Raw genomic sequence first — 17,913 nt, 5'->3', positions numbered from 1 at the left:
CCCTGATCTCAAGCCCTGGGAGCGAACCCAGAGCAGGGCTGGGTAGGAAGCAAAGCTCTTCTCTCCTTCCTCATGACGCAGCAACCTGAAATCAACTTTCAGCCCAGCCCTGCTACAACCTGCTGCTCCTTATTTACCCTTCAAACAGGAAAAACAACTCTCAGCATATCTCTTACAAATTTTCTATGTCAAGCCTCACTAAAGGGCTGCTTTTAGGCTCTTTAACTCCGAGCACACATCTTTCAGGTGACGATTTGCCTTAGGACTCCAGAGTGGTTTCCAGGACAGACATTCACCAGGCTGCAGCCCCAAATTTCAAAGGTAGGAGTGGGTCCCCAACTCCCAGGAGCCCGATGTGTGGGGTGGCAACAGGAGAGAGGGCGGCAGATGGACTCGCTCGGGTAGGAAATAGATCATGCTCCAAATCACTGCCGCTCCCCATTCACGTGGGTGAAGACACTGAAGGATTTGGACAAGGGGAAACATTTCTGCTCTTAAATGAGGTGTCCCCGAACCTGGCTGCTCTGCCCAGCTCAGCAGTGCTGCCCTCCTTCCCTTCCCTTTCTGGTTTTAAGGAGGACAAACTTGCTCCTGCAGATTCCCCTGACTGGCCAAGGCCAAATCACAGCTTGTCCTCAGATGGCATTTTACAGCCCCTACTATTTGAAACCTACTTTGCATCATCCCAGAGGGAAATGCAGCAAAGCCATTATTGAAAATATACTCCTTGAGCTCATCACTATCAGCAGAATAGAAAAGAGTGATCTATTACTGAGAAAAGGACATGAAACAGGAGCACACAAGACACCAGTCACTGTGAAGAGTTCAGAGGCTTAAAAATGAAGCAAGCTCAGAGTAACCTGTTCCAACATACGAGAGCCAGGACTTCAACAGCAGGGTGGGACCAAGCACATGGGCCTGAAAGTAATTTATACAGCTTTGGTGACCTCTTAGTTATTGCAAATATGCCTAAACATAGCAATTTTTTCATTTACTACCTACCTGACTTTGGTGGGTTACCGGTATGCTTTATAGTATTTCCTTCTTTTTCCTCAGGGTGTCCTGTGACCATTGGCCACCCCCTCAGTTGTGCTCTCTCCCCCCGCCCCACACCATGCGGGTGACAGGTAAGGAAGGAAACAGAGATTTACTTTTCTCTGCCCATTTTTCTACAGTTCTTTATGCATCCTTGTCATTTACGTGACCCCTTCCCAAGCCCAGCTACCCTGACCTTCCCCTGCCAGGGGCATGGGAAAGGGCCTTTTTATAACCATCAGGTTTTTAAAAGATTTGTGTAGATTTCAGCCTGTTGTATTTTTCCCCATGAAACGCTCTGTGGCTGGGAAGAGATGGTTATTGAGATGTTCCTGGTTCCATAAGAGCCATTCAGCTGCAATAAGTATATTTTTCTACTCTCTTTCCATGCAGGACTGGAACGTTTTGCTCCAGTGAGTGCTGCTTTAAAGCCAAATGCCAATCACATTTGTATTAGCAGCTGCTCAGCTATAGCTAGTGACTAATTGGGGGATAGCAGCCTTCCCAGCACTACGAATGTAAGAAATATTTGGATTTACATAGCTTTCTGACTAATTATCAGATTTACTTTAATGCAGAAAGAAATATGAATAGTGCCTCCCAGTAGCATGGTAATGCGTATCTGAGCACCACCACATGCTCTAGAGATATTAATTAAGAGATCAGAGTCCTTTTAGAGGATGAAGGAAGGACTGTTAGCTGCCTTCCCAGACCACACAAGCACTGGTTGTCACCCTGTGCCGGGTAATCTGGGACACACGGACCAAGTCCCCAGGAAGCCAGAGGGAAGCTCCAGTCCCTGACCCATGCTGCTGCTGCTCTCCCCAGCTCCTCTCCCACCCCTCTCAGGCTTGATCCGGTACGTGGCACTGCTCATCACGCTGCTGGGCATGTGGCTCATCGTGCAGACATACTTCGATCGGAGCTGGAAAGGCATCACCCTGCGAAGCTGGCTTGGTGAGGCACCCGCGGGGCTCCAGCCGGGTCTGGAGGGAGGGTGCAGGCAGCCGCCTTGTGAGCCAGACCCCAGGGCTGCGTATAGTTGCCATGAACATTGGCACCTGCGGTCACTGGTCAAGGCCATAAGCAATGGGAAGCTGCACCAGGGCAGGTGGCCCCAGGGGTGCTTGAAGCCACAGGGAGCAGTTTTGGAGAGGCAAAGCCTGAACAACTGCTCCTGGCTTGGGGAAGAGTCAGCAGCTCTCTGGGGTGTCTAACCCTCTTGTTTGGTACCCACAGGTGCCACTGACAAGACCAGCAGTGAGTACTGTTCTCTACTTCATCACACAACACTGCTCTGGGGCCGAGGGTGATGGTGGAAGCACGATAGCTGTCCTCAAGAGCCCCTTTCCCAAGGCAAAAATCCCATTCTCCCAAATACAGGGGAATTTCGTTAATTGCACACAGCAGCAGTGTCCTTGGCAGGCTCTGTAAGTGCACAAACTTTCATGTCATCCCCCTGCCCCAGCAGAAACACCCCCAGGCTACAGCAGGAAGCAGATCACAGGCCCTGCCTGGGCATCGTGGCACCCTGGCCAAGAATGGGGAAGCTCTGGGCACAAAAGCCCCAAGAGGCTGGCCTTGCCCAAGCACCAGCTCCAAATGCTCCCCAGCACACCCCCCTCTGCAGTCCCCATGGCATCAGCTATGCCATCCTGTCCCCTTGCTCACACCCAGAGCAGCATCCAGCACCCCAGCCAGCTCATCCCACCCCACCCCAAGCCGCAGCACTGTAAACTTCAAACAAGAAGTTGGTCCCAGCCCCAGGAGAAGCCCCCCCCCCTTCATGAAAGAAGCTGGTCCAGGTGTCACCCCTTTAGGGGGTCACTGTGCGACAGTGCCCTGCTCAACCCCTCAGGGACACAGCCAGTGTCCCCCCACGAGGCCAACACCATGGCTTGCAGCTCCACTCCTCCCTCACAGGTGAGAAGCTGACCCAGTACAAGTGCAGGAACCAGAAGAGCTGCCCCCAGAACCATTTTGCCTTCAAGATCATCAGTGGCGCTGCAAACGTGGTGGGACCCTCCATCTGCTTCAACAACATGGTGTAAGCAGCACACAGTGGGGATGGGGCAGCTGTAGCTGACCAGGGCTTGAATAGAAAGAGTTTAGCCTCTGCCAAGAACATCAATGGCCAACACAGTGCATTTGTGGTTAAAAAGAATTTGCTACTGCTTCTGCGGATATTTTGCTGTCTGCAGCCACTTTGCCCAATCACAGTTCTACTAGCACCAGCATCTCCAAGTCATCCCTGCACTTACTGGTTCTCTCTGCTCTCCTTTTCAGCCTCATGAGTAGCGTGAAAAACAATGTTGGCAGAGGCTTGAACATCGCACTGGTGAATGGTGAGTCAGGCAGGCACTAACCCCCCCTGTCCCCACAGCCAGGGTCCCTTCATCGCCCGGGGAGGAACAGACCACCAGGGACCCTATCCCAGGCACCACAGCTGAGCCAAAAGCACATCAGTTCAGTGCTATGTGGAGCAGCCAGCCAGTTACGGTTGCAAGTACTGCCCGGGAGGTGGGAACAAACCCACCTGGGTCATGCACAATAGCTCCATGAACTCCACCAAGCAACACATTTACCATCGCAGCAAATATGACACACCAAGGGAAGAGCAAAGCATTTTACATCAGGAAGCCCAAGGTGATGGCCTGGAAAAACCTGGATCCACCCCAGCACAAACTTACTGTGCTCTGTTTTGAATTTTAATCTTTCAGGAACAAGTGGGCAGCTGCTGAAAGCTGACACATTCGACATGTACTCTGGAGGTAAGTGTGGTCACTTTGCTGCTTAGCGGCTCCTAGCCAGGGCTCACACCAGTGCTGATGGCTATTTAAGCTTAACAGTGAATTCTAGTGGATTTCGACCAGGATTGCCAGCTCAGGTGGTAAAAGCTCAGCTTTCCCCAAGACCAATGAGTCTGGAGTCCTTCTAATGCATCTAACACCTGAGGTTGGCTTCTCGTTCCGTTTACATGCACACAATAGCCTGAAAAACATAATTCCACTAAACTGAATAAACCAGGGTACTTGAGGCCTGAGAGAGGTGGCTTTGAGATCAGGTAGTTACACTAATCCTGAGATTTTGCAACTTTCAGCCCCATTTTTGAATGCTGGTGGTGGCTGAGCAGCAGCTTGATTCCCTGCCTTTCATGGGAGGATAAAGGGTCAGGGCATGGCAGGCAAGATGTGGCCCCCAGTCCCAGTGAGGCTGGGCACATGGAGCAGAGACTGGTGGCAGCAAAGATCACCTCCCTGCACCTGCCAGCTTCAAACAATCTTCCTAACAGCAAGAAGATGCTCTGATCCAGGGCAGCACCCGCTCACAGCCTGGCTGGCACTGACCTACAGGATGCTGTAAATCCCACTGTTGTTGAAAAGCTGTTACCAAACCTCTCCAGAGTTTTGGCAGGACTCCTCAAAATCATATGCCAAAACCACTCCTATAGTGCTTTTGATTTACCCTTTGATGTTTGAGTCTTCCCCAGGTATCAATCACCCTTTCTACTTTTTGGGTTTGCAACCTTTTCTTGGTAACTCTGGACCTTTAAGGAGAAACACCAATATCATGAGATTTCTGTCTGAGTTTGTGAGCAAGATGCTTGGCGGGAGAGACACTGGGAAGAAGGCAGTCAGCTCCTGTGCCACTAGATGGGGCGTTGGATTCGAGCATCCCACAGATGCAGGATGAGGAATAATTCCCACAATACAGCTGACAGCGTGATTGCAGGGCAGGCAGCTCTGTGGCTGAGCAGGTCCATCTCTTATGTTGGGAAGTAAATTCATGTAAATTTCATAGTTAGTGAGCAAAGTTTAGGAGCAAATTCCTCCCTGCAGTTGTATCAGCAGGAGGAAAGCACCAGCCCCGGGTGCTGCAGAAGAGTGGGAACACAAAATGGGTAATGCAGCATCTGGGAGCCCGTCCTTCCCCGAGCCCATGACCCCCAAACTCTGGCTAGGCACTAGGACAGTCAGGATATTTCCCACTGACCCAGAGGATGTTCTGACAACTGCCACGCAGCAGTCCCTGTTAAATCCCTTTTTCTTTCCCTAATGCTCTTCTCTCCCAGATATTAACAAACTGGATACCTTCCTCCAAGAGATCAAGCACGGCACCATAGTGCTGACAGCCAGCTACGATGATGCTGCCACAAAGTGAGTTTGGCCCTGGGAGCAACACCTGGCTCCCCAAAATTCCACAGCTGGGGGCAGATGGAGGTCCTGCAGCCAGCAGCAGAGAGGGGACACCCACCTGGCACCACACTAACACCTTTTAACCTCTTTCAGGATGAATGACAAAGTACGGGCACATTTCATGGAGCTGGGCAGCAGCCACGTGAGCAAGCTGGGCTTCCGCGACAACTGGATCTTCTTGGGAGCAAAAGGGCTGAAGAACAAGAGCCCCTTTGAAGAGGTACTGGCCCTCCCTTGCCACCAGCTCTGGAGGCTCCCATCCTCTTTGTAGCACCTCCCAAGCTACACCTTGCTTACCTGTCTGCATAAGATCTGGACCAGTGGTCTTATCCCCCCACGTTGAGCCAAGCTGCAATTTTGCCATGTTGCAAATTTGCACCGTGACACCAATCTCATCATTCATTTTCTCTCCCCCTTTTTTTTTTTTTCTCTCTCTGCAGCACATCAAAAATGATAAGACGACAAATAAATACGATGGCTGGCCTGAGATGCTGGAGATGGAGGGCTGTGCCCCCAGGAAGATGGATTAACATCAAGCCCCAGCCTGCCATGGAGGCAAGACCAGTCTTGCAGGAACACCAGCCCCATTACACTGACCCCAGCCCCCCCACTGCCCTGTTACCCAGCCCAGCAGTGGCTGCCCGCTCCCAGGCACCAGCTGTTTCACAGCAGAGACCGCACAGGGCTTGGAGAAGAGCTGTGCAAGTGCCTGCAGAGCCTGAGCAAACACCCCGCCAGGCTTCAGCCGAGCTGTCCTCATCTATGGCTCAATCTGGGGTATTTTATTTTTCTGTCTTTAAACCAAAAACATTGTAGAAGATTTTTCAGATTTCTTACATAAAATATCTAATTATAAAACACAACCTTCTCACTTCCATTTTCAAGCATAATCCATGCTTTTCCCTACGGGCACAGCATGCCTTGTCCTCTGCCAACAGCCAGGCATCACCATCACCCATCCCATAGAATTACACAGGGGTGCTCCCCCTCCACACATGGCACAGGGAAAAGACCTCCATGGGGATGCTCAGGCCTTGGTGGTTTCCCCCTGGATCTCCTGCCAACCTTCCCACTGTATCCTACAGCCACAGTAAGGACAAAAGGCCACAGGGGTAGCTTGCTGCAGTGTAGGTTAGTATTTGCAGACCAAAGCATTCTCCCACCCCTTTGCCTCTTTCCTGGGTTAAATCCAAGCGAAAGCCTCTGTGGCACATCCCCAAAGGCCAGGGTAATGCCAGGGATGTACCAACCCAACTTGGCCTTCAAGGAGGGAGGGCTGGATGTGCAAGTTCCTCAGGCAGCTGAAGTTGTGCAGCATAACCAATAGGTGGGAGCCTTTTACCGGGAGTGCTGGAGCCAGAGTCAGTCTGGAGAGATACAACACACATGGGCTGGCACCCGGCTGCGGGCACCCGCACATCCACTTTGCTCCCAGAGCTGCATCCCAACCCAGGGCCAGCCAACACCACCAGGAGAGAAGAGATCCCTGCCCAAAGGGATCCTGTCCTCCTTCCAGGGCAGTTCCCATGCTGCTGACCAACATGAAGGAGGTCCTGGGGGAGCATCTGCCCCGGACTCGTGTCCGGATGCATTCACCCAAGCACCATCTGTACCTAAAACCTCCTGAGCTCAAGCACTGCTGAGATCAGATAAACTGCGTGGGTGATGGCCCAGACTTATCCATCATCATGGACAGGGACAAATTTGCATCACATACAGACTTTAATTTCCTGTGAATGTATTTGGGTTTTCCCCACTCTTTAAAGCAGACCAGCAGTTTTGCACAACATGAGGCTGAAGCATTTCTGCTGGAGCACTTGGAGGTGTGCAGGGTAACAGGCTATCCTGCACAGCCTTTTCTGACTCAAACAGCAAGGTTTGCTCCAGCACAGCTTCTAACAGGCAATGCACATCAGTTATCTGAGCCCTCAAGTGACCCCAGGGGAGCAGAAATGAAGCACATTGACAGGATAAGGCCAAGGCCAAGAAGAGACACAGCCTCTCTTGCACAGCTGCCCTAAGGATGAAACCCTGGATCTAAAACCCAGCACCACCATCTAAAACCAACAAGGCAACCGGTTTTCCCTAAACAATGAAAATTCCTTAAGTAAACTGTGTAACACCTATAAGAACTTCCAAAGGCATAAATTAAAAAAAAAAAAAAAAAAAAAAATAGCCATCACAGAGGAATCCCCCAATAGCTGTAATAATTTATCCCAGCTTATCCTCCTGTTCTCTTAACATGCACCTGATCACACCAAGGGAAGCCTCTGCCATAAATCGATCCCTAAATCTGCTGCAACAGCACCGGTTAATCCCAAACGCTGAATCATCCCTACCCATGGCAGCAGCGAGAAATAACACAACGCAACAGACACAACAGCCCTCACATCATACAGCCCTGCCGCACTGCCAGCATAAATATGCCAACTATTTTAAGCCCCCTCAAAGGATCTAGATTCGCTCATAAGCCAAACTGAAAACAGCCTAAGAGCTGTAGAGGCGGCTGCATGGGGTAAACCAGCACACAGCATCAGCCACAGCCCAGAAAACAACCAGCCCCTTTCAGTCACAGGAAACTCTTCCTAGACCTTAGAAATGCACATTAGAAATCTGGTTTAAAGCCAAAATAAAGGAAATTTATGTTTCAGCATACTACAGACAAAACTAGCTCTGAATCCATCACAGAGCTGTTACTAAGGTACATCACTATTTCCAATAAATAGGGAGAACTAAAAGTGCAACTCCTGTGCAGGAATCTTAATCAGCAGCCAGTGTTTTGAAGGGCCATTCCTTCCAAAGTCACTGTGTCACGATAAATAAATTGGAGCTTTTCAGAAGTCCAGAATTTGACAGGCAGGGGTATAAATATGTCTGCAGGAGTCAAATTTAACTTGTTAATTTTTTAAAAAGATCTGAAAATGGTGGTGGCTACAGGGACAGCAATCCCCCAATAAGGTTTTTTAGTGCCTTGGCATTTTGAAAGCTGTATTACTGCAGAAACAGGCACATACCTGGCTGGTTTTCCCTGTGCCGCATCCCCCAGACACTTCAGCAAACACGAGCCCGGATCTGCCCAGCCTCCCAGGACACAACTCCAGGTAACCTGGCCTCACCTGGGGGCCACGGTGGGCTGCAGTAGCAGACAGGCAGCCTTGGGCATTTGCAGAAATAAAGTTTGCAAAATCCAGTGCTGCAACAGGAGCCAAGAGCCAGGATGCAGATGGGTAGCAGAGAAATAAGCCTCCTTTATTTTTAGGGTACAGATTTATGTCAGCAAAGCACTAAAGGAGCAGCTAGGAAGGATGTCACAGGCAAGGACTGACGGGTGCTGGGGCCCCGCAGCTGGGCAAATCTGCGTCCTGTGACATCTTGCCCTGTCAAGTGCAATTACTGTAATCTTCCACAGCCTCTCAAAATACGGATCCCAGCTTAGAAACCGGGCATCCACAGCATGAAAGCTGCCTTTGTGCGCGGGCAGAGCCTGGGCGCAAGCCAGCCGTTAGGTGCATGAAGAAAATGAGTTCTCCACGTGCTGGGAGAAGAGAGGAAAAACAAGCTTTCCCGCCCGACCCCACAGCAGACGGGCTGGATTTCACCCACATCTCCCCGCAGCAGCCACCAAGGGGCCAGGAGCTGCACTGCCGCACATCCCCCCGGGAGTAAGAGGGCCGGTGCCCACGGAGAGCCGGCCGGTCCCACGCCCCGGGTGAGCAGAGCACAGCCGACACGTCGGACCATGGGGGCAGCTCACGGGAAAAAGGTAACGGGGCAGTTTTATTCAGGGCTGCTGAAGCGCTGGCGGGATGATGGAGAAGGCACCATCTGCTCATATAGTGCTTGTTTTGCCCCACGCATGCTAAGGCAGCTGATGGCATCAAGGGATTAGAGGGAAGGGACCCTCTCCTGGCTGCAGGTGTCATTCGTCAGGGCCAGATTAAATAATTCCACCTGATGGGCTCAGCATAGCACCTGCCACAGCTTTCAGGACAGCAAGGAGGGTATCAGAGCATTGCATTAGGACAGGCAAAGTTTGGCTTTCTGGGGAGAAACATCAGGCTTGCTCTGAGCACATCCAGTAGCCTGCAGGCTCTCCGACAGATACAGTGCAGAGCAAGCCCTGGTATTTCTTGGCCTGTGAATTACTGCCAGGTCCCTCTCAGGACATGGAGGAGCTGGGCCAGGTCCCACAGCATCCACACACATCTCCCTCTTCTCCAAATCCCCTGGGGAGGGTGGTCAAACAGCTCCAAAAGGAAATGGGACTTTACAGAGTCAGAGCCATGCAGAGGCAGCTAGAGGTGGTTGTGCTGAGGATGCTGTTAGATGTCATTTTGCTTTCAGGTCTGACAACATCAGTGGCTAGGGACACATCATCACTACTCAGTTGTGATGCCCTGATCTGGTATTAAACTTCTGTAGCTTGTCTCCCAGCTCTAAGAGAAATGCACTCATGTACCAGACTAGGTCAGTAACTTCTATTGCAATGGGGACAGCAGTGACCCTTTGCCCCAGGAGGGACCCTGCATGCTCAGGTGAGCATGATCTGTGGCCTTCAGAGGTATGGGCACATCCAGACCAGGTGCCTTTCAGAAGTTTACAAACCTGCTGGGCTTTCTTCAAAAAACAGAGCTAGACACTGTTGCAGGGGAAACGGGTATAAAAGCAACCCACTGACTAGTGTTACCAATGCCCAGAAGAAAAAATCAGGGCTGATGGGGGTCTAGTAAGCATTTATCTATTTTCCTGGACCTCAGAGAAGTGCCAGGTCCCCTGCTTCTCCAACACCCATCTGAGGTGCTGATGCCACAGTGGCTCCAGCACACAGGGGAGCCACGGTCATTCCCAGGGCTCAGGGATATGACAGCACACTCTGGAGGAGCCATGCTCTGCCCCCAGCTAATCCCCCAACCTTTCCTCACCCAGAAGTGACCTTCAGGCCTTGGCACATTTGTACAGGCATTACTGAAAGCAGGGAAATAAGCTAGTTAGGTCAGGCTTGGCTCAGCGCCACCCACTTCAGCCCCGCTGCATTCAAAGCCATCTATGCCAGCCTCCTGACTCCCAGACCAGACGGCTTTTGGACAGTTTTCCCCATTGCTCCCTCTTCCGAAACACCACGATCCCACTGCAGCCTGGCACTGAATGGCCTGGCTTTGAAATGCTCCCAGGAGCGCAGGCTCTCCTGTCACGCCAGCTTGCTGGCAGCCCCAAAAAACTCTGAGACAGTTTCATGGACACCAAAAGGTCAGAGATTCCACTCCTGCTTCAGCCTCCCAAACATTGCCCAGGTTGACAAAAGCCTGTGCCACCGCACGGCTGGCACCAAGCAGGGACGTCTGTGGCAGCTCTTGGGTTGGTGCTTTAGCCTTGGGCTGAAGCTGATGCAATACAAACAAGACAGCTCCTTCTACTGCATTTCCAGAGTGGCATGAACAGTGGGCTCCAGCCCTCCCTGAGGACCAGGCTGGGTCCAGGTGACAGGCAGGAAAGTTCTCCTTCCCCCACAGCTCAGGTCTGCCAGGAACAGCCCCATGGGCCAGCCACAGCCGAGAGGACCCACATGGAGCAGGAGGAAGGAAGGCTCAGCACACCTCGCCAGTGCTGCCTGCATTAGCAGTCTCAGCTGCACCCCTTTTAAATTTAGACCAGAGCAGCACTCCAAGGGGATTACAGTAGTGGATTGTGGAGTGCAAGGCGCTCCCCAGCTCCACAACAAAAGGGACCGGAAAGGCTGCCAGCAGGGCTCCAAGGACATTTCTACTTTCAAAGGCTACAGCTGCTCCCAAAAAACCTGTTCTAGTATCACCACAGTCCTGTGAGTCCAAGCTGACAGCAGGGCTCCAGCGAGACAGAGTCCCATGCCGGGGTAACCTTTTCTTCAAGACAAGGACTTTGACAGGGGGTGGTTCAGGGATGCTGCAGAGCTGCTGCCGATTTCTCTGCTGATTCCTCTGCTCTGCAGAGCACCAGCCCTGCTGGGTGCAGGAACGTGGCTAACATCCCTCTAACCACAGCAAACTGCCTTCAAATAATCCTCCAAGGTCAGCCTCCCAGCAGCAGCTCCCTAGGGTGCCCAGGCAGATGCTCCCAGACCCCCCGGGCAGCAGAGGGGGTTGTTTCCAGGCACCTGCACCTCTCCACTGCTTTGCTCCCCAGTTTCTCAGGGCAGGGTTTGCATAGCGGCCATTTCCCCAGGGAAAATTTCCTGTCCCCAAATTCTCAAGAGTGTCAGTTTACACTAATGTCAGATGAGCTGAGATTAGCCTCAATGCTGAGTGGGGAGCTTTGCTCTGCGGCTGATTTAAAACAAGAGGCAGCAAGCCAGTGCCATGGAGGGAGGCTTTAAGTTGTTCAAGCAAACCACAGTACCTGGCTGCCCATGCTGAAAACTGTGGCTTTGAGAGCACCCTTCAAAACTCCTCCATCTGAGTGTTGCAGAAGGACAGGACAAGCATTTCTGGGAGCTGCTGGTGGGATTCACCCACAGACACAACTCACCCCACTGGTAAGGATATCCACACCCTGGTCAGAGAAGTGCTTTCACCCATGGCCCAGCTGACACAGGACATACTCTCTGGTCTTTCACCCACCCTTCCCTTCAGGGCATAAGGGAGGTGGCCCAGGACACACATTGTGTCCCTCAGCCACCCCAGCACAGCTGGCCCAGAGCAGAGCCCCATATCAGACCAACTTTGGCTTCTGCCAGGCAGCTCCACCAACACATTTAACTGTACTTCTAGAAGTTTTCTCACCAGTGATCAAACATGTTATTCACACAATAAGGGAGGTGAAGGCTACAAAAATCAAGACTTCAGCTCCAGAATAAAAAACAAGTCCTAAAAAAAATTCCTCTGCAAAAGGGTGGGAGCAGGAATAATTCTCTTCCTCTGCCCCTCATTAGCAGGAGGAGGCTCTCAAACAGGTAGGTAAATAAGTGCCACTGCCCTTCCAGCAGCTCTGCTGTAGGTAATAGTGGAGTCATCGTCCTACTAAGCATCTGTGTAGAATGGTCTCAGTCTTACAGAGGCATCTGTCTGCTGCTGTCACAGGGCAGGGAGAGAATAAGAGATAAAAGTTGTGATTATCAGGGTTTGCCATACATCCTGAAGGAGGCAGGAAGCAGCAGCCATATTTTCCCACTTAATGCTGAGCAAGGGGCTCCCTTCCCCAGACCCCCCCCACACAGGTGAACACCCAAAAGCAGACATCCCTCCCGAGGGACTAACCCTGACAGTTCAGCTCCACACACACACACATATCCTGCTTGGCATCACACCAGCACCAGGCCCACACGTGCAGGGCAACTTCAGCTACAGCAGTAATCACTGAGCTCAGCACCGTCACTTTTCTTGACTAGCACCAGCTGCAAAAACTATGGTCCAACAGGGAGCAGAGCTCCAAAATGCCAAGACAACATATAAAGGGAAATTTTTTAAAGGCTGTATTATTAAATGAAAGATCCAGATTGATCAAAAAGCTGGTTCTCACCATTCATGAGCTTAGAAACTCTTACCCCAACTACAAAAACCCTAGGCCCTTGTTTTGGAAGGCACAAGAGCGAGTAAGGTGAACAAGAGGAGCTGTGTCTCTGGCTGTCAGAGAAGAGGTTTGTAACGAGAAAGAAAAGGGCTGTTTCAAGCCAGTTCTGCAGAAAACAGGGAAGAAACTGCCACAAAGGGACCAGCACAGTGGCTGTCCCGGTACATGGACACTGATGACACAAGGCTGAAGGAGGCAGCCCCAGCTCCTTCCCTTCCCTCCAGGTACCGGCAAAAATCAGCATCTGCAATTGAAACTGCTTCAAAAACAGTATGAAGAACAAGTTCCAAATCACTCCCAGAGGGGACAGAAGAATTTGACCACAGAAAGACAAAGAGGCATGAAACATGGCAGCTTATGACACCCAGGAGAGACTGCGTGGTCCAGCAGCCCATCTCACACAAGAAGAGACGTTATAGGGACACAGCCCCCCCGAGGCAGCGGGATGGGACGCTGCTGCCCCATCATGCTCACCACGCTGGCAGGCACAGCGCGATTTTCCTGGCTCTCCCCGACAGCCATTTCAGAAAGCCAGTAGCTGGTGTCTGTGCCAGCTCCTTCAAAGCATCCCTGTGCCCTCCAAGGGACCCTGCCTGCTCTGCCACTGGAGCAGCAGCCGTCCCGCCTCGCTGGCCAGGGCTGCCACTCAGCTTTCGGCAAACGGAGCTGCGGGTGCCAAGGCCCATGAGCAGAACAAGTCCCACCGACAGTCACTGAATGACACCAGTTGTTTGGTGGCATCAGCCCTGGGACCAAATCCAAAAATCAGATGGCAACTGGGAACCAAAACATATCGGTGTTCTGGAGTATCGCACTGCCTGGGGAGAAGAGTTTACTGTGTGCTACCTGCAACAAGCATTGGTTTAGAGGGACAGGAAAAAGAGCTGATGACTTTACACACCAGAAGAGTCCCAACTGCCTCATGAGAGTGGGAGATCATTGATGAAAAGCCCATTTCTGACCAAAAATATCATACACTCTGAGAGTAACAGCTCAGACTCACTTGATAGCAAACACCTCTAAGTCCTCTCATCTGACACAGCACAGCCCAGACTGGGAGAGCAGGGTCAGGGCTAGTCCCACAACTTCCACAGAAGCCCTCTCAGGTGACTTTAACCTTCCTCTTTTTGCCTTCCTCTTCTTCAGCCCTTTAAAGGCCCACAGGTGGTGACATGGGGGGACCCTGGTTAAGCAGAGACACTACTCCAGGCTTTTGCAGCCTTCAAAGAAAATAAAATGCTGTAGCATCCCAGCACTCAGAAGCCAAGCTCATTACAGCGGGCTTCTCCTGGAAAGAGATTGCAGCTTTGTTTCTTACCTCTTCATCCCAAGTACTCAGACAGCACAGGTAAACCAGCTCTAACACCTAACATAACTCATCCCCCACTTCCAGAAAGACTGACAATGTTGTCCAGAGAGGGTTTATATGGGCTCAGTGCAGGCAGGAAACTAATTTGGACACAGCTGCCTCAGTTTAAGGCTCTACCTTCCCTAACCTGTCCTGCTGCTTCTGCAGCTGTGCTGGATCAGCAGCCCATGTGCTGCATCCTTCATCATGGTGCAAAACCAGCTGCCATGATATCCATACCAACTCTAGACAGCTGACTTTTCCCTGAAATAGGGGCGCACACACAAGTGCAGGACATGCAGCCCCCTTGCCAGTAAGGTGACTGAGCACATGACTGACACAAGGTGTCCGTGCATGAGAAGCTGTGACACAGGGGTTTGATCCGTGTTGAAGGTGCTAGGCAGGATGCAGGGGACTGTGCTGCCAGCCCCTCCAGAGGAAGGGCAGAGGCTGGCTGGCACCAGCCAATGCTGCCTGCAGCATTCAGGGCTGCAAAGGAGCCATGGAAGAGGGGTCAGACTGAAGGGAGGTGCACAATGCACTCGTGGGGAGACCAGGAAGATCACTGCCTGGAAAATGCAGCAGCTGCCAGGTCTGGGATGGCTCAGTAGTCCTCAAATAAAAATGGATTAAAGTAATTAAAGGCTTCACTGCTTCACTCTGCTCCTGGGGGGCTTGTTCAAGTGGCACCTGCTGCCTCCCCATGAACCCTGCAATAACAGTGATGCTTCACCTTACTCTGCTGCTGCTTCCATTAGCAGCCCATGGTGACGGGCAGCCTGGCAGGTGGTGTCTCATTCCAGATATCAGCCAAACTTCCTCCCTTCTGGCCCCTTCCCTTTGGGGTCCCCCAGGGATCTGTGGGGGCACACACTACCTACATGGAACAGGCTACCCCCGCTCTGCCTTACCAGCCTGTTACCAGCAGCGCCTGCAGCTGCTAGGATATTTCTGCCATTATTTTTCACAAAAACCATTTTTCCAAGCTAAGGACCAATTCTAGTGACCCTGACCAGGTAAAGAGTACAACAAGGTGGTGTCAGAAGAGCAGATTTCTGATGGCATCACTATCCTTGGCCCCTACCATATAGTCCCTAGTTGTGAAATCGAGTAATAATGCCACTGCAGCATGGGGACTCTAGGACAGAATGGCACAATGCCAGAAATAAATATTGTTCCTATTATTCATGTGGCATAAGCCTCTGCTTTTGCAGAATGCCATTCTTCAAGGCACTTTAGAGTGTCTTAATGGTCCCTCTGCAGCATGACAGCCATTCACTCCCAAACTGCTGGAGCCCTTTTGTGCCAGTGACTGATGCTCTTCCTGTGCAGTCAGCAGCATCCCCAGAAATAATGGAGCAGTCTTTCACAACATCACTGGTACCACAACTCCAGCACAGGGCAAAAATAAGCTCCTAAGACAGGTAAAAAAAGAGTTTATCTGTAGCAACAGCTTAATTGCTGCCAACAATATTCAGGTGAGTGATGCAGGTATTGTCAACAAAGAGCAGGGCAACAATTTGGCTTTGTCCTGCCATGCAGCACATCTCAAAGGACCAGATTAAAAGGCACTATACAGCAGGCAAGGATTTCCTTAGGACCAAGGAAGAACAGCAGGTCCATCAGCACCATGCAGATGGATGGATTTTTGTTGGGGAGCTGCCGAGAGCCTCCCCATGCCCTTCGCAGCAGGATGTCGGTCTTTGCAGTCAACCTGAATGCTGACAAATGAGCCTTGCGCACTGGCTGCCGTGGGCCTGAGCCCTGTCACTGATTGCTCTCATTAATCTGCAGGAAATTTTCAGCTGAGGTCTGGTGCATCACACTCCATCTCCGCAGCTGCAGGGCCCTGTGCAGCCAGGGAGCAGCATTTGCTCAGCTTCAGTAGGGAGTTCAGCAGGGTTCCCTGCCCCAGGGCTGGTGGCTCCATCAAGCTCCCCTTCCCATGCTGCTGTTTCCCAGCTTTAGCTTTTTTTTGCACTTTTTTTTTTCTGGGCATACTGTGAAATCAAACTCAATTTGCCAGCTTTCATGGCCACAGGAGGGCTGTGCTTGCCTTCTGGGGCCAGCCCCACCATGAGGATTTGGGAGGGGAGTGGCATTGGTGACAAAGAGAGGCAGAGGTCAGCATAGCACTCATCTGTGTCAAATTGTGTTTTCTTTATGAATAAAATAACACCAAGCACTATTTGAAGAGTTTGCAATTTTCCACTTGACTAGGCAGCGAAGAGGCCACCTGGCTGGTGCTCCCTGAGAGCAGCCCAAGAGCTGCAGTAATGTGAGCCTGGCCCCATATCCAGAACAAGAGTCCAGCCTCCGTCTGCAAGCCTAAATTTACAAACTGCTGTTGCCAAAAAATCCCCAAGGCTCATGACAGTGGCCACAAGCATCCGCTCTCAACTCCACTTCAGCCCAAGAAATGCTGCAGAGTTGTAGACGTCAAAAGACCAGTAATGAAATGTTACACCAATAACTTGATATTTCTTAGGTCCTTTGCAATACAATAGTGAAATCAGCTCTGGTTGTGGCCAGGAGTAATACAACCTCACAGCTTCACTTGAAAAACCTGCTCACCCCCGGGCAGGTGTGTATGGAGGGCTGGCCGAGGGTGGCTGAGTGGTGGGCAGCCCAACACAGGGAGCAATGGGGCTGGGTGCTGGGCTGGAGCAAGCCCTGGATGCCGTGGGGGTTCAGGGACCCTACTGAGACCCCTTCCCATGGCAGGGGCAGCGCCGCAGCAGCAGGTTTCATAGCTGCTGGCTCAGGAGCACCAGGATGTGCCTGGACATCAACTCCTGGGTGCCTGCCAGTCCCGATTGCAAAACCTGCCAAAATAACAGTGTCCCATAATTAGCTGGGAACAGAGGAATGTGCACAGTCAAGCTCCCTGTCAAGGAGTAACTCTCCCAAACCCAGAATTTCTCTGCTCCTGCAAGAAACAGGAACCCGCAGTTTCTCGCAACAGCCCGATAGCAGCTACATCATGACCTCCACAGGGAAGGCAGAGCCCAGTCTGCCAGATTCGGAGGGAGGGGTTATTATACTGCCTTTCCTAGCCCTCAAGAAATTTTGGAAATTCATCCAAATTGCCAAGGCCAGCAGGCAATTAGCAGCAATATTAGGCGCTGGGGCATGCTGATGATTTTCTCTGGTTTTCTTCTTAAGAAGAAAATGGTATCATCTCAGCAAACATGTGCACCAGCTTGCTGAATCAAATAAGCCTCAACACCTCACATGGTAAGACTTTGCAGCAAAACAATCAAGCTGACAGATTTTTGTGCATTGACATCACAGATGGGAAAAAGTCTTACTAATCCTCAAAAGTTTCTTCCAGTGGATGATTTCACTGAGGGCTCTGGATCAGTCCCAGCTGCTGTAAATGAGCACAGACAGCAATAACACAGGAGATTTGGGAAATAGCTTAGATGGTATCTCAGCATCCAGGAGCATGTAAGAGATATTTCATACAGAGCACTGGGAGCAGCAAGAGGGTATGTGGGGCTAATTGAAAGCAGGGGTAGAGTACAATTTGACTAACCTCTAAATCACATGTTTTGTGGCTTCATCACACACGGAAATTCTGTCTTTGATCTGCCAGTCATCAATGCCTTGTTCCAGGTCATGACAACTCATTTCAAAGCCTCTGGGTTAAGCAGTATGACTATTTTAATCAATGGATGTGTTCATTCATTGAACACCGATGTCAGCAGCTGCTGCAGCACCTTATGGACAAAGTACCTTTCTCTGAGCCCATCTACTCCCAAACATGTTGGACAACTTCCACCACTGCTA

At 51.2% G+C, this 17,913-nt stretch overlaps 2 protein-coding genes across 2 annotated transcripts in view; both read left to right on the top strand.

The window, feature by feature from the left end:
- The first annotated feature begins 234 nt into the window (after positions 1 to 234).
- On the top strand, positions 235 to 6,044 carry FAM3D (FAM3 metabolism regulating signaling molecule D). Its single transcript, XM_009962959.3, has 10 exons — positions 235 to 321; positions 1,057 to 1,127; positions 1,885 to 1,992; positions 2,275 to 2,295; positions 2,959 to 3,082; positions 3,322 to 3,380; positions 3,756 to 3,806; positions 5,108 to 5,192; positions 5,325 to 5,451; positions 5,672 to 6,044. The coding sequence occupies exons 2-10, from the start codon at positions 1,115 to 1,117 to the stop codon at positions 5,759 to 5,761; spliced, it is 678 nt and encodes a 225-aa protein (XP_009961261.2). The 5' UTR covers positions 235 to 321; positions 1,057 to 1,114; the 3' UTR covers positions 5,762 to 6,044.
- Positions 6,045 to 8,674: 2,630 nt separating this feature from the next.
- FAM107A (family with sequence similarity 107 member A) overlaps positions 8,675 to 17,913 on the top strand; it is a 31,627-nt gene continuing 22,388 nt past the window's right edge. Inside the window, exon 1 of the mRNA XM_033009301.2 lies at positions 8,675 to 8,994. Coding sequence (XP_032865192.1) covers positions 8,971 to 8,994 — 24 coding nt within the window. The 5' untranslated portion in view covers positions 8,675 to 8,970. The remainder of the gene's footprint in view (positions 8,995 to 17,913) is intronic.

This window comes from Tyto alba, unplaced genomic scaffold (assembly GCF_018691265.1).
Source record: "Tyto alba isolate M040663 unplaced genomic scaffold, T.alba_DEE_v4.0 Super-Scaffold_3, whole genome shotgun sequence".
Taxonomy (NCBI): Eukaryota; Metazoa; Chordata; class Aves; order Strigiformes; family Tytonidae; genus Tyto; species Tyto alba.
Note: the sequence above shows the minus strand (reverse complement) of the source record. Positions and strands in the feature narration are given on the sequence as shown.

What these genes read in the sequence shown, in the direction of transcription:
- FAM3D (XM_009962959.3), top strand. An exon ending in ATCTGCTTCAACAACATGGT is followed by an intron (nt 3,083 to 3,321) that starts GTAAGCAGCACA and finishes TCTCCTTTTCAG; the next exon opens with CCTCATGAGTAGCGTGAAAA. An exon ending in ATTCGACATGTACTCTGGAG is followed by an intron (nt 3,807 to 5,107) that starts GTAAGTGTGGTC and finishes CTTCTCTCCCAG; the next exon opens with ATATTAACAAACTGGATACC.